Here is a 15,143-nt window from a genome sequence, read left to right as displayed (position 1 = left end):
GAGACACTGACCATTACGTTTGTGGTTCGGGTTAATAAAAAGAAGATTTTCATTTAGCCGAAGAAGCTAAATATTGTTAAATTTAAGTTGGAAAAGTAATAATTAGTGTACAAACTATTTAAAAATTACTTTATAATATTAATAAGGGCCCAATTATTCAAAACATATAGTTTTTAGAGTAAATTTTCTCAAAAGTTTTTGAGAGTTATCATTTAAGATTTGAATTTCGTTACACCATGATTACCTATATTTTAAAATTTCAACACTTCAAAACAAAACCCCATTTTTTGGCAATGTTTTAAACTTAAAATAAAACTAATACCCAAACTAATAATGACAATAATTTTCAGGGTATAGTGTCACTCAATATTGTTGTTTTAGCTATTGATGAAATATGATGGACCGACTAAATCCGGCATGTCACGTGCAGAGCTTTTGAACGTTGATTTTAGGGCTTCAGATACATAGTGAAGGATAGATTGGGCTGAAACACTACAGTTTAGATGAGTGGATGATAAAAAAAGAGCTATCATTAGTAAAGTTTTACAATAAAATCCAATCCATCATATATATATTTCATTTTAATTCGTTTTTCAATAGGTTAAAACACTCCGAAATCGATCAAGCAGCTTTACCAGTACCAGCTTTTGGAGGATATTCACCTCTTTCACCATCTGAATTGACACAAGTACACCTAGGATAGATTAGCATTCAAGCACATGACTAGAAGTATTCAAAATTGAAACTCACCATTCTTCTTTTGGACTGTTGGACATTGCTGATGGGATATGTAAACCACATCCGAACCATGAAGCTTTATCTGATAAGAGAGTAATTAGTCATCTACATCAAATTGACATTCACGAAGGAGACTCACTGCAAATTGAACACTGAGCAGGTCTGCACATTTTCAAATTAATTGGAATTTAGTTGGAGCTAGACTTTGTTGAACTTGTGGAGGGTCAAGAAAGTTGGAGATTATGATTTGTGTTTTTTTTTATAATATTGTGGATCGGACTTTGAGTTTCCAGAAATGCCCAGTATCAAATGTCAGACGAAGGGTTGACAGAGATTAGAACTATTTTTGAGAACAATGAATTACGTGAGAGCCACTAATATAAAGAATGAATAAGTATAGATTAATTTATATAAAGCAAGTTGAAATCTAGTTGGTATTTGAAGTATCTTGATTAGTTTCCAAATCTTGGTCTTTAGGTTGATTTTCAACATCATCTTTAGCTGCAACACTTTTCTTACCTTTAACTGTTAGTAAAACAAAGAATAAAGCTGCAGATCCAGCATATGCCAAATAAAAGTTCTTTTTGAACTTATGATGTAGTTCAACTCTTGCATCATAATCTCTTGTATACTTTAAATCACCAACTAATGCAGCAATGATGGTATTACCAAAGCAAATACCGATCTGACCAGCTGTTTGCAAGATTCCAGAAACAACACCTTGTAAATGCAATGGAGTCCCAGTAATGATGTCACTCCAATAAACTTGGAAATATACATTGGTACCAAAACCAAAGATAAATTGACTAATGCATTCATACTTCCAATAACTATTCTTTACTCTGAAATCTAATCTTGACATCCAAACACTCATTGTTAACACCATTATTGGGGTACAACAAATAATAAACTTTGTACCAACTCTTTGAGCAAGATTTTGTCGATAAGTAAGAGCAGCAAAAGAAAGACCTAATGTTAATGGTAAGACTTTCAAAGCAGCCATTATTGGTGAATCCAACTCAACGTATTGAGAGTATTGAACAACAGTTGACATCACAGAAATAGAATTGACATAGAACAAAAACGTTGCAGACAGGTATTGGAAAAAATTTGGAATCTTGATAACTTCTCTAGGAAATAATAATTCAATCTTGTATCTCCAATCATTTGTACCCGGGGATTCAGATGTTGTTTTGATAGAGCCATTACAAACATCATCTTGATTTTCCTTTATTTGCTCATTACCAAAATGAGTAGTGTTTCCTTCAATATTATTAATTTGAGAATTCACTTTATCCTTGAAACCTTGAATATACCACATTTCAAAAATCACCACACCGAAAAACACCAATACACCTACAACTAATGGAACATATGAAGATGCCTTGTGCCATGATTCACCACCCTCAGTTAAGCCTAAAATAATCAATAAAAGGCCAATAACAAGGAAAGCAGAACCACCATAATCAAGATTTTTGATCTTCAAATTTTGATGACCTTGAGTCTTCTCAATCGGTATAATGATAAAGTATAAGGCAATAAAACATGCCATCCCAACAGCAAAAGTGAAATAATATAAACCTTTGTAACCAACTGATGAAACTGAAAATGCACCACCCAAGATGACTCCAATACCAAACACTGAGGTTAAAGCCATGATGAACCAAGCTAATGCTTTTAGTAAAGCATCACCTTTAAAGTAGTTACCTGTCAATGAAAAGGCAGAAGGAATCAAACTAGCAGCGAAAACACCCTGTAGTGCTCTAAAGACAATTAAAGCAATGATTTGTTTAACTATAACAGCTGAAATCAAAGCAAATAAACTAGTGAAAAACAAACCAACCAAGAAAACATTATGAGGTCCCCAAACATCAGCCAATTTACCAGCTATAATAATGAAGGCACCTAATGTTAGGGCATATGACGAAAAAACCCAAGATACAGTTGTGGTACTAGCATCAAATCTTTCAGCAACTGAAAACACTGAAGTCAAAGTACCAGCGACGTTCAAATTATCCAAACATGTTGCAATTAAAACGAGAAAGTATGCCAAAGTTTTATTTCTCTTCTCCATTGGAACAACATTTTTTCCCTTTGAAAGAGTTTCTGCTATATTAAACCCCATAGTGAACCTAAACTGAAACAGGGAAATGAAGTCATCAACACATTACTCCATAAAAGGGTCCAACCTTGACTTTATATACATTTCAAATGCTGCTTTGTATTAGAAATCGTCTTTATGCAAACTGCCATTTCCACGCGTGTCGATTGGAATTTGCTTACAAACTTGACTCTATTTGAAACTGTTTTGGGAGTGAACGCCACGTTAACGCCGTCAAAAGGCATGGCGGATAGAGGTTATAGAAGCGAAATAACAAGTGATGATAGAAGTGGCATGTAATCTCATGTGTTTGCACAATATGACTCAGTAAATAATATGGAACTCCGTTGGTGCTGTGTTTAAAATTTAAAATTTTGCTGATGTCGGTGCTTGCGGACTTTGTTGAAGTCGCGCCTATTAACCACAGCACAAATGTCACGTTGAGTACATCATACTTATACAATAGTCTATGACTTCAAGACACATTATGTTACACACACAGCTTTGATTAATAGCCAGTAATGGCAGGGAGCATCCAGCCCGAAAGAGGATACGATTTTCAGTTAGAAAGATTATAAAAGGAGAGTGGGATCCCATGTAAATGTAAATTAGAATATTCTAATAGACAACTGGTTTTTAGAGTAAAACTTTGTAAAAGAAACTCGCGAAACCTCTACAGACTTTGTATTGTGGAGGTGATGGCCATCTATTCCAAATGTCAGACAAAGGGTTGACAGTAGTTTTGAGAACAATGAATTACGTGCGAGTCACTTATCACTTATCACTTATAACGAACGAATAATTATAGATTAACTTATATAAAGCGAGTTGAAATTTAATTGGCATTTGAGGTATCTTGATTAGTTTCCAAATCTTGGTTTTTAGGTTGATTTTCAACATCATCTTTAGCTGCAACACTTTTCTTACCTTTAACTGTTAGTAAAACGAAGAATAAAGCTGCAGATCCAGCATATGCCAAATAAAAGTTCTTTTTAAACTTATGATGTAGTTCAACTCTTGTATCATAATCCCTTGTATATTTTAGCTCACCAGCCAATGCAGCAATAATGGTATTACCAAAGCAAAGACCTATCTGACCAGCTGTTTGCAAAATACCAGAAACAACACCTTGTAAATGCAATGGAGTCCCGGTGATGATATCACTCCAATAGACTTGGAAATATATATTGGTACCAAAACCAAAGATAAATTGACCAATGCATTCATACTTCCAGTAACTATTCTTTACTCTGAAATCTAATCTTGAAATCCAAACACTCATTGTTAACACCAGTATTGGGGTACAACAAATGATAAACTTTGTACCAACTCTCTGAGCAAGATTTTGACGATAAGTAACAGCAGCAAAAGTAACACCTAATGCTAATGGTAAGACTTTCAAAGCAGCCATTATTGGTGAGTCTAGCTCAATGTATTGAGAGTATTGAACAACAGTTGACATCACAGCAATATAATTGATATAAAACAAAAATGTTGCAAACAGGTATTGGAAAAAATTTGGAATCTTAATAACTTCTCTAGGAAATAATAATTCAATTTTGTATCTCCAGTCATTTGTACCCGAGAATTCAGACGTTGATTTGATAGAGCCATTACAAACATCATCTTGATTTTCCTTTATTTGCTCATTACCAAAATGAGTAGTGTTTCCTTCAATATTATTAATTTGAGAATTCACTTTATCCTTGAAGCCTTGAATATACCACATTTCAAAAATCACCACACCGAAAAACACCAATACACCTACAACTAATGGAACATATGAAGATGCCTTATGCCACGATTCACCACCTTCAGTTAAGCCTAAATTAATCAATAAAAGGCCAATAACAAGGAAAGCAGAACCACCATAATCAAGATTCTCAATCTTTAAGTTTTGATGACCTTCAGTCTTCTCAATAGGTATAATGATAAAGTATAAGGCTATAAAACACGCCATCCCAACGGCAAAAGTGAAATAGTATAAACCTTTGTAACCAACCGATGAAACTGAAAATGCACCACCTAAAATAACACCAATACCAAACACCACGGTTAAGGACATTATGAACCAAGCTAATGCTTTTAATAGAGCATCACCTTTAAAGTAATTACCAGTCAATGAAAATGCTGAAGGAATCAAACTAGCGGCAAAGACACCCTGTAGCGCTCTAAATACAATTAAAACAATGATTTGATCAACTATAACAGCTGAAATCAAAGCAAATAAACTAGTGAAGAACAAACCAACCAAGAAAACATTATGAGGTCCCCAAACATCAGCCAATTTACCAGCTATGATAATGAAGGCACCTAATGTTAGGGCATATGATGAAAAAACCCAAGATACAGTTGTGGTACTAGCATCAAATCTTTCAGCAACAGAGAACACTGAAGTCATAGTACCAGCGACGTTCAAATTATCCAAACATGTTGCAATTAAGACGAGAGAATATGCCAAAGTTTTATTTCTCTTCTCCATTGGAACAACATTTCTTCCCTTTGAAAGAGTTTCTGTTATACTGAACCCCATAGTGAAAAAAACTGACACGGGAAAATGAAGTCATCAACATATTACATCACAAAAGGGTCCAACCCTGACCTTAAATACATTTCATGCTGTTTTGTATTGTAGAAACCGTCTGCCATTTCCAGGAGTGTCAGTGATTTTGCATAAACAACACTTGTTTTTATTGTTTGGGAGTAAACGCCACGTTAGCGCCGTCGAGACGCCGCAAATAGAAGCAAGATAACTTGTTATGATCCAGGTGGATAGGATATATTGCGTTTGCTCAATAGTTCAATAGCTTGAAGATGTAAATCCATTGGTTGTTCAGTAGTGCTGGAAACTCAAATTTTGATGATAGCGGTGCTTGCGGACTTTGTATTGTTAAAAAGGTAATGCTCAAGGGACTTAAAGGGTCAGACCTGACAGATTGGGAATTTGAGAGATTGTCATTGTTAATGCTGCTTGTTCATCAATCAACAACTGGAGAACTAGGTGGCCGGATGCTTTGATCAAAAGTTAAACCATTGAAGAGTAAAAACTTGTTTTGAACCCTTTTTATTTTTGAATCTTTTTAGCTATAATGATCCCAAAACGGTAAAACACGGGGCTGAGTCACGTGAAATTGGATCGGAACTGATTTGAACAGTAAATGTCGGGATTACCCGATCTTACGTCAGCTCATCCAATCACCTATTTTATTTTTCCGATTCTCTTTTATTCTACCTTTATACTATTTAATAAATACATCCATTCTCCATAGTAAACTTTACTACTGTTTGAACTTTTAGAAGTATTTGAGAGGTATCTTTATTATGGCTCGAGGTGGTGGAGTAGCTGGTTGACTGTCTATTCTTATGGGATTATCCAAATAGGCGGATAGGAGATACCGATGCTCGTTAGATGACAGGTTGATTCATGCAGTTACAAAAAGTAGACTTTTGTTGACAGGTCCAAATGTAATATTTGGGTGAAGTTATACTGGACTTTTACAGAATTGAGATGATGGAGGGGCTTTTCGAAGTCAATCAAGAAGTACTATGCTGATATAGGCCACTGGTATCATATCGTGGTGTCAAATTTGGCTTGGTGTGTCTAGAAGGTTTATGTTTTGAAGGACTGTCGAGAAGCATATATGCAGTTGTGTTGATTTCCTATGAGAAATTTCCAAGCAGGGAAACAGGCTTTGAGATTTGTTGGAAAAAGGTCCATGCTACAAAGGCTAAAGGGGGTGTAGCTAAAGTGAACTCTTGGTGCATAAGGAAATGGTATATAAACCATAGCAAAACACTTTTTTTATCTGTATCTCATCTATCATCATCATCATCAAGAGTATCAAGAAGATGTCTACTGAAAAAATCTCATTCTTATTGAACTGGCAGCCAACTGCCTATCATATCCAAATTTACGTTGCCCAATTGAAAGGTTATTTCAAAGAGGAAGGCGTTGACATCTCAATCTTGGAACCATCAAACCCTTCAGATGTCACTGAGTTAATTGGTTCAGGTAAAGTTGACATGGGTTTAAAAGCCATGGTTCATACCTTAGCTGCCAAGGCTAGAGGTTTCCCAGTCACTTCAGTCGCATCATTATTAGACGAACCATTCACTGGTGTCTTGTACTTGGAAGGTTCTGGTATCACTCCTGATTTCCAATCATTAAAAGGTAAAAGAATCGGTTATGTTGGTGAATTTGGTAAGATTCAAATTGATGAATTAACAAAACACTATGGTATGACCCCAGATGATTACACTGCTGTTAGATGTGGTATGAATGTTGCTAAATATATCATTGAAGGTAAAATTGATGCTGGTATCGGTATTGAATGTATTCAACAAGTTGAATTGGAAGAGTACTTAAAAGAACAAGGTAGACCAATCACTGATGCTAAAATGTTGAGAATTGACAAGTTGGCTGAATTAGGTTGTTGTTGCTTCTGTACCATCTTGTACATTTGTAATGATGAATTTTTGGCTGCTAATCCAGAAAAAGTTAAAAAATTCTTGAAGGCTATTAAAAAAGCTACCGATTATGTCTTGAGTGAACCAAAGAAAGCTTGGGAAGAATATATTGATTTCAAACCAAACTTGGCTACTGAATTACATAGAAAAATGTTTTCAAGATGTTTTGCTTATTTCTCTGATTCATTATACAATGTTCATCGTGATTGGAGAAAAGTTACAGCTTATGGTAAAAGATTGGAAATCTTACCACAAAATTATCAATCCAACTATTCAAATGATTATTTATCATGGCCAGAACCTAAAGAAGTTTCTGATCCAACCAAGGCTCAAGAATTAATGCTTGAACATCAAGAAGAATGTAGAGCTTGTGGTGGTGGTTACAGAAGATTAGAATTAGTCAATGTCTAATTAAAGCCCAGGAATATCTAAATACATATATTTATTTTTATTTTGGTTTTTTTTCGTAATCATAATAATATACAAGCAATTTATTTCTTATCAGTCAAATCTTTCTCCTTTTCTTGATCATTGGCTAATAATTCTTCATCCAAATCTAAATTTTCTTGAATGTTCCATAATTCAGCATACAGAGAATCTGGTTTTTGTAATAAAGAGTAATGATCACCTTCTTCTCTAACGTGACCCTTCTCCAACACAATGATCTTGTCAGAATCAGCAACTGTTCTTAATCTATGTGCGATTGAAATGTTGGTATTTGAATTCTCTCTAAAGATTGTTCTTATAGTCTTCAATAAAGATTGTTCAGTATGGGTATCTAATGCACTTGTAGCTTCATCAAAGAATGTTATTGGTGATTTTTTCAACAATAATCTAGCAATTGCTAATCTTTGCTTCTCACCACCTGAAATCATCATACCTCTTTCACCAACTATAGTGTTTAAACCTTCTGGTAAATCATGAATCAATTTATCCAATTGAGCTTCTCTAATCACTCTTTGAACTTCTTCATCTGACGCATTAAGGTCACCATATCTGACATTTTCCAAAATGGTATCATTGAATAATGGGGTATCTTGTGGAACAACACCAATTGCTCTCCTTAATGAATCTAAATCAACTTCTCTAATATCTTGACCATCAATCAAGATTCTACCTGATTGAATATCATAAAATCTGAAAACTAATCTTAGAATTGTTGATTTACCACTACCAGAGGGTCCCACAATGGCAACTTTTTCACCTCCAGGGATTGTAAAAGTTGCATTTTTCAAAATTGGACGATCTGGATGATAACCAAAAGTGACATTTTCAAATTTAATTTCACCTTTTGTTAGGTTTAATGGTATTGCACCTGGTTTATTTTGAATCAGGATTTCATTTTTTTGTAATTTGAATAAAGTTTCCATATCTAATAATGATTGTTTCAATTCTCTATAAACAGAACCAAGGAAATTCAAAGGAACGGATAATTGGAAAACCAATTGATTAATCAACACCAAATCACCAACAGTTAAGGCACCAGTGGCAACACCATCTGCAGCCATATACATCATTGCAGTTAATGCACTTGTAAAGATAACATTTTGACCAGAATTCAAGAACGCTAATGAAGTTGCAATCTTGATTGAATAATCTTGATACTTGGCTAAGGCATTATCATATTTCTTGGCCTGGTAAGCTTCATTATTAAAATATTTAACACTTTCGAAATTGATTAATGAATCTAATGCAACACTAGCAGCTTGATTATCTGCATTATTTGCCTTTCTTCTAAAGCCTGTTCTCCACGCAGTGGTTCTAATTGTGAATATTGAATATGCCAACATTGTTAATAATGTAACAGCAGCGAATTGAGCACCATAGTTATAAGTTAAAATCCCAGAAACCACTGAGATTTCAAAAGTAATAGGCAGGATATGGAACACCATTGCAGTTAAAACGTATGAAATACCTTTAGTACCACGATCGATTGCTCTTGTTAACCCCCCAGTTTGTCTTGATAAATGGAAACCTAAATCCAAGCTTAATAAATGTTTAAAAGTATTTTGTGCAACATTTCTAATAGCCGATTGTGCAACAGTGGCAAAGATGGCATTTCTTAATTCACCAAACAAGACTGCACCAAATCTAGCACCACCATAAGCTAAGATAGTACCACCAATGATTGCAGTTACCGTGCCTACTTCATTTGTCCAATCTATATTCATCCCATCAATGATGGATTTGAAGAAAAAGGGAACCTGGACGTTTAATAATTTGGCCAAGATCAAAAATGATAATGCAATTACAACTCTAACTTTGAAAGAAAATTTATCCTTTGGCCAAAGGTATGACATTAAATCTCTAATAATTTTCCATTGTGATAATTTAACAGATTCTTTGGCAAATAATGGTTTATTTGAAGTTTTCCCCTTTAAAACGTTTCTTGAGATAGGCGATGTGCTTATGAATCTATTGGAGATGAATTTATGAGATATTATTGATTTATTAGTGGTGAATAATGAGGAACGGTATAGTTGATTTGATGGTTTAGTGGTTATGGAATTGAAATGTCTAGCCAATTGAGGTCTGATTTGTAATTTGTGGAACTTCCAAAGAGTTGAAGGCTTGAACAATCGTGGGCTCCTCAATCCAATCATCGAGCTGTTCATCATGGACTTGATTAACCAACACCAGCTTACGAAAATAACCAATTTCTAGCTAATTGGGTTTTTTGTTGTCTAATCTTTTGATTGAAGATTTCCAAAAAAAAAATGGCTGGTGTGGTGCGAACCGTGTCATCTGCCATAACGACATCGGAAAAGGGTTTTGTAGAGGACGGAGATGAGGTTTAAAAGGGTTTAGAAGGGTTTAAAACGGGATAAAATAAGTTTAGGTGGTTTATTAGTGATCAGTGGATTGTTATGCCCGAAGAGTACGTGGTTTTAGCAGGTTTTTTGGTAGAGTTGGCATGGGTTTGTCATGTGACCAGATCTTTATGGGTGATAAGTTACCACTGATTCAATAGTGATAGGTGTCATATTTGAATTCATGGATCAATTGTTATTCCATATTTGATAATTTTATCTCTGGATACCTACTGACTTGTTTTCTTGTGGTGATCTCAATTCATTAATGCATTCCAATTCTATTTACAAGCACACCCATCCAGTCTCATTTCTCCTTCTCTATTCTTTCCAACAGATTCTTCACCTTCTCTTCTCTTTCCAAATCATAAGCATAATTCATCACACTAACACCAAGGGCAATGGTTAGCACACCACCAAACAACGCTCTCAACACGGTCCCACTAATACTTTGTTGTGGTGTAGATGATCTAGGCCCCCAGTTCCCATAATATATGTAATACCAGGATTTTTTCTCCTGATCACTTAGTTTTCTCCAATCATCTTGACCTTTCCAATTCAAATAATCAATCACATCAGCTTGATCCAATTCTTTCATCTTTTCCCATCTTTTCTCGAGCCCTTTGATATCTGGAGGAACGTACTCTTGAGTCGTGGTCAATGACCTTATCAAAATTGGACTGTTTATCACTCTGGCACTTCTCTTTATCATCAACATCCTCTGAATTCACTGGCTTTTTTAACGTGTTTTTAACTGAATTTGAATTCATTTTGGTGAAGTTTTTCAACGGTACAAAAAATGGTCGCGAAACTTCGCGAATTTGAATCAAAGAAGTTTTGAATTTGAACACGTTAAACTTGACGAAATTTTTGAATTAAAAGCAATTTTGAAATAGTATAAACAGTTGAAAATGGGAATCGCTGAATCTTTTGAATTAATGGCAGTATGTTTTACGTCTACCCTTTGGTTTGTTTTTTAAGGGGAGTTTTGGAAGCTTGTTTTGATCAATTTTATTAACCATTTGAATATAGGCTGAATATAACAATGCATCTGTCTGGAAAGCTCCTATAAGTTATGACTTGAATGGGATATTAGCCTTGGTATTTTTGTTATTCTGTGAGTATTAGTTCTCGGTGGATTTAATTGAGATAAAGATGGAGTACTAACATATTTATAGCCTTCTCTATAATTTCAGTCATTACTCTAAGTGATAAATCATCATTCCAAGGAAGTGTTAGATATGTTATCCTAAGTGCAATTGGATCACTTTTATTTGGGTAAGTTTTGTTATCATTGATGGGTGTCAGTTGGATCAATTTACTAACTTTGTTATCAGTTTTGGTAGTGTGTTGTTTTCTAATTACGTTGGTGTTTATGTTTAGTTGGATAGAATAATGAAAGTAAAAAATTTAAAGACATAAGAACGTAAATTTCTATCCAATCATGAGGGTGAAAGTAACTTTATCTTTTGAATTGTCCATGAGCAATCTAAGATCCAGAACCCACTGAAAATTGGGCCCTGATCCCCAGTTATAAAAAGGAATACGGATAAAGAAACTCTCTACATTACGAATATTCAATTGCTTTCTACAAAATAATTGAATTGTCTCTCGTAGATCTCTTTTCATCACCATCGCAATGTCTTTGTTAACGACCTTGCTCATATAAAAACTGGGGTCTCGAAAAAAAACATAGAGAGAAGCCATATTATCAAACACACAACCACAAACAACTAAAACAATACCAAAATGCTCAAATTAAGACAGTCTTTAAAATCAATTCACTCTCAAAGAAGAACTCTAATCACTTATTCCAAACAGAATCAACTTTATATCCATCCAAAGTCAAATAACAAGAATTTGGTTTCATTTTCTAAAAATCCAGAATCTTTAGCAATTGGTGAATTCTATTCTTCAAACCCTGAAAATGAAGAAATTACAACAAAGAATTTCATATCAGAGAATAAAGAATTCTTGAATAAACTTCATGAATTAATCAAGAAACACATTGCAGATGATTTCACATATGCTGTTGAATCGGCAAGTTATGCTGATCAACATATGCCAGTATATGACCTTAGAGTAACTCCTAACTATCAAAGACAACCTGATGTGGAAAATACTTTTGGATTTGTTAGAATCGGCTCTGATGGTACAATTTTAAATGATAGTTATCAAGTGAATGATTTGTATAAATTGGTTACTTCTGATGGTCCGATTAAAGTGAGTGATTATCTTCATGAAAAATTGGTTGAAGAGTTGGATTAAAGAGTCAAGGCTAGCCATTATTTATTTTATTTATTTATACTTATTATTTATTTATTCAACACATATATTGTTATCAATCACATTAGACATCTGTCGTTTCCTACATGTACTGTTAAGTTTAAAAAACATGTATTTCTAAATCTTGATACTCATCACATTTAACATTAAAAAATCTTCAATCATAACCCGAAATCATCACTTGTAATCAACAAAGAATCCAATTGATTATTATCATTCAAAATGTGCAACATACTTTTATTATGCTTAATCAATTTTTCCAAATTAGAAATACTTGACTTGCCTAAACTTTTCAAAATTTCTGAATTTAACTCATCAGAAATTTTTAAAATTTCATCATCATTTAATAAATAACCAAATTCTGATTCTTTTGGATTTTCAAAAGCTAATAAGCTGAAAATATCATTCAAAAATTCCTGGAATTTTGAATTTTCACTATATTTCGATCTAAGTGATTGTCCAAATTCAATTGCTTCATCAATTTTTGCCTTTTTAATCAATTGAATGAATTCATTACAATTTAATTTGAATAATATCTCTTCATTCTTGCTGAAAACTTTAGGGAAGTTCAAATTGGTTAATTTTATTGAAGAATCAATATCACCACTTATCAAATATTTTCTAATTTGTTGACGAATCTTGAGATTATTTTCATCAATTGTGGAAATTGTTTCAATCTTGTTGAAATTCTTGATTAAGGTTTTATCAACTTGTTCATTTTTAATCTCTTGAAGAAAGGTTTTGGAAATATCAATATAACCTAAATGATTGAAATATGAACTAACCAATTTTTGTAAAACATTTGGAATCTCTTTATCTGTATTCAAATTGATTCTATTAACAGCATCACATTTATTATCCTTGGTAAAACTGAAAACTTTTTTATAAATTTTCAATTTTTCATCATCAATATAACCATCAATATCAAAAATGAATTCATTTTGACCAAAATTTGAACTAACTGAATTCCCATTCTTCAAACCAATTATTGGAGTTAATGCCCTATTAATATCTGTAAATGCAACACCTAAATAAACACCATTCTTTGTATAAAATATACTCTTTGTAGCAAAATTAATTCCAGTACCAATGATATCACCTTGACCAAATTTACAATTATATTTCTTACTTGTGGATTGACTATAAATGATACTACCATCACTACCATTGAATCCATAACTTCCATTCTCTAATCCTGGCATCTTACTAACATTTCCAAGACTTGAATGCATAAATCCTATTGTAACATCTGAATTATTTTTCAAATTATTATTTGTCACTGTAAGGATTTTCGTTTCAAAATAGAAAATACCAACATTAACAGGAATTGAATTATCAGTCTTCGTTACCAAATAATCATAGTTTTTCGATATTGATGCAGTTGCACTATTATTAGAATTATTATCAATTTTTAATGTTAACCCATTATTTGCCACAACTAGTGATTTATTTGATGAAGGTTCCCATTTGGTAGGTAATGAATATTTAAAGTTTGTAAAAGGATTCTTTGTAGATGATATTGATTGTAATCTTGAAGATCTTGAATCCTTTCTTGAATTACGTCTTGATATTGATCTTGAGCTTATTGAACGACGTATACCTGCATCTTCGTAATCTATATCCATTTCATCTGCATAATGAATATTTCTCACTTCTTCCTCTTCTTCTTCTTCATCGTCATCGTCATCTTCCTCATCTTCATCATCATGTATAACATCATCATCTTCATAACTATCAAATGTTGTATTTCTGTCACGGGATGGGTTTGTTGATTGACTATTTGTAGTTGCTGAAAATATTGAGGCCAATTCACTATCATAATCAGCATTCAGATATCTTGAAGGCATATTACCCATTATCCCCAGAGCACTTAGCTTTGTAGTGATTGAACGGTCATTTTGTAAAGTTGAAGGTGTTGCTAATTTCTTCTGTAATTCTTCTCCATACGCCGTCTTCAATAGATAAGAAGGCAGATGGAACTCTTGTTGCGGTTGTTGTTGGTTGAGCTCAGCAGCTGCAGCGGCAGCAGCAACAGCAGCGTTACTAGTGGACGATTCCATTCTTTGGTAGATGATCTGGCTATTGCTAATTGATTTAGAAGTTGATGTTTATTTGTTCTCTCTTTTATGAATATGTCATGTAAAATCACCGCCAAAAGGGTTAGAAAATAAAAACATCCGAACACCACTGTTTTTTTTTAACAGACAACGTTCTTATATTTCTAATCTTTTCTAACTATACAAGTACTTCCATTAAGTTCATTTTCCAAATTCACATTTCTCATTAATAATTAAAACAACCACTAGATTTCTAGTAATTGGTTTCTTAAAATAATAGGTTTCCAAAAAAGACTCTAAGCGTCAAATCATCAATTAACTTAAGATTTCATAATACAGAGGGATATAATTTATCTTTGTAACACCCTATTGATGTTGAATTTGTCCTCAACCATATATCTATCCTAGCATCTCAACAACACAACCTTCAAACCCCTTCAGAACCTCTCGCTCATCTCTACTCACCTCTAAAACCATACTTTTGTTGAATACTTCTCATCTTGTATTTGGTAGCTGAAACAGCTTCTTCACATGTTCTGTCATTCTTTCTAGTGATACGAGCTTGTATCAAAGCATCTATCCAGAGAGACATTTTTCTTAGGACTTTTTTCATTTTTCTGTGAATTCAGTTGGGGTTGTTAGTTCTGTTAAACTAAATGGTGAGCTAGCAACACTTTTAAAACC

General features: G+C 33.6%; 8 protein-coding genes across 8 annotated transcripts; 2 read left to right on the top strand and 6 right to left on the bottom strand.

Annotated features, from left to right (window-relative positions):
* Positions 1 to 621: 621 nt before the first annotated feature.
* Positions 622 to 908, bottom strand: WICANDRAFT_62635 (uncharacterized protein; the record flags this gene model as incomplete). Its single annotated transcript, XM_019183409.1, has 3 exons — positions 622 to 694; positions 751 to 820; positions 878 to 908. The coding sequence occupies 3 exons, from the start codon at positions 906 to 908 to the stop codon at positions 622 to 624; spliced, it is 174 nt and encodes a 57-aa protein (XP_019039273.1).
* A 257-nt stretch (positions 909 to 1,165) lies between these two features.
* Positions 1,166 to 2,863, bottom strand: WICANDRAFT_78686 (MFS transporter; the record flags this gene model as incomplete). The annotated part of the gene is made up of 1 exon (XM_019184773.1): positions 1,166 to 2,863. The coding sequence occupies one exon, from the start codon at positions 2,861 to 2,863 to the stop codon at positions 1,166 to 1,168; it is 1,698 nt and encodes a 565-aa protein (XP_019039272.1).
* An 811-nt stretch (positions 2,864 to 3,674) lies between these two features.
* Positions 3,675 to 5,372, bottom strand: WICANDRAFT_62633 (uncharacterized protein; the record flags this gene model as incomplete). The annotated part of the gene is made up of 1 exon (XM_019183408.1): positions 3,675 to 5,372. One exon carries the CDS (start codon positions 5,370 to 5,372, stop codon positions 3,675 to 3,677), a length of 1,698 nt encoding a protein of 565 aa, XP_019039271.1.
* Positions 5,373 to 7,562: 2,190 nt separating this feature from the next.
* ATM1 (ATP-binding cassette Fe/S cluster precursor transporter ATM1) lies at positions 7,563 to 9,732 on the bottom strand. The gene has a single exon (XM_019182571.1). It carries the CDS (start codon positions 9,604 to 9,606, stop codon positions 7,798 to 7,800), a length of 1,809 nt encoding a protein of 602 aa, XP_019039270.1. The 5' UTR covers positions 9,607 to 9,732; the 3' UTR covers positions 7,563 to 7,797.
* Positions 9,733 to 10,423: 691 nt separating this feature from the next.
* MTC3 (Mtc3p) lies at positions 10,424 to 10,834 on the bottom strand (the record flags this gene model as incomplete). The annotated part of the gene is made up of 1 exon (XM_019183407.1): positions 10,424 to 10,834. One exon carries the CDS (start codon positions 10,832 to 10,834, stop codon positions 10,424 to 10,426), a length of 411 nt encoding a protein of 136 aa, XP_019039269.1.
* A 193-nt stretch (positions 10,835 to 11,027) lies between these two features.
* On the top strand, positions 11,028 to 11,504 carry WICANDRAFT_68610 (OST5 family protein; the record flags this gene model as incomplete). Its single annotated transcript, XM_019184127.1, has 4 exons — positions 11,028 to 11,060; positions 11,149 to 11,233; positions 11,295 to 11,394; positions 11,454 to 11,504. 4 exons carry the CDS (start codon positions 11,028 to 11,030, stop codon positions 11,497 to 11,499), a joined length of 264 nt encoding a protein of 87 aa, XP_019039268.1. The 3' UTR covers positions 11,500 to 11,504.
* Positions 11,505 to 11,865: 361 nt separating this feature from the next.
* WICANDRAFT_78681 (uncharacterized protein) lies at positions 11,866 to 12,384 on the top strand (the record flags this gene model as incomplete). The annotated part of the gene is made up of 1 exon (XM_019184772.1): positions 11,866 to 12,384. The coding sequence occupies one exon, from the start codon at positions 11,866 to 11,868 to the stop codon at positions 12,382 to 12,384; it is 519 nt and encodes a 172-aa protein (XP_019039267.1).
* A 179-nt stretch (positions 12,385 to 12,563) lies between these two features.
* On the bottom strand, positions 12,564 to 14,462 carry VID30 (glucose-induced degradation complex subunit VID30; the record flags this gene model as incomplete). The annotated part of the gene is made up of 1 exon (XM_019184771.1): positions 12,564 to 14,462. The coding sequence occupies one exon, from the start codon at positions 14,460 to 14,462 to the stop codon at positions 12,564 to 12,566; it is 1,899 nt and encodes a 632-aa protein (XP_019039266.1).
* Positions 14,463 to 15,143: the final 681 nt, after the last annotated feature.

The sequence above is a fragment of the Wickerhamomyces anomalus genome, assembly GCF_001661255.1.
Source record: "Wickerhamomyces anomalus NRRL Y-366-8 unplaced genomic scaffold WICANscaffold_3, whole genome shotgun sequence".
Lineage (NCBI taxonomy): Eukaryota > Fungi > Ascomycota > Saccharomycetes > Phaffomycetales > Wickerhamomycetaceae > Hansenula > Hansenula anomala.
Note: the sequence above shows the minus strand (reverse complement) of the source record. Positions and strands in the feature narration are given on the sequence as shown.

Coding starts and splice junctions, on each gene's coding strand:
- ATM1 (XM_019182571.1), bottom strand. CDS start 9,606: ATGTCATACCTTTGGCCAAAGGATAAATTTTCTTTCAAAGTTAGAGTT.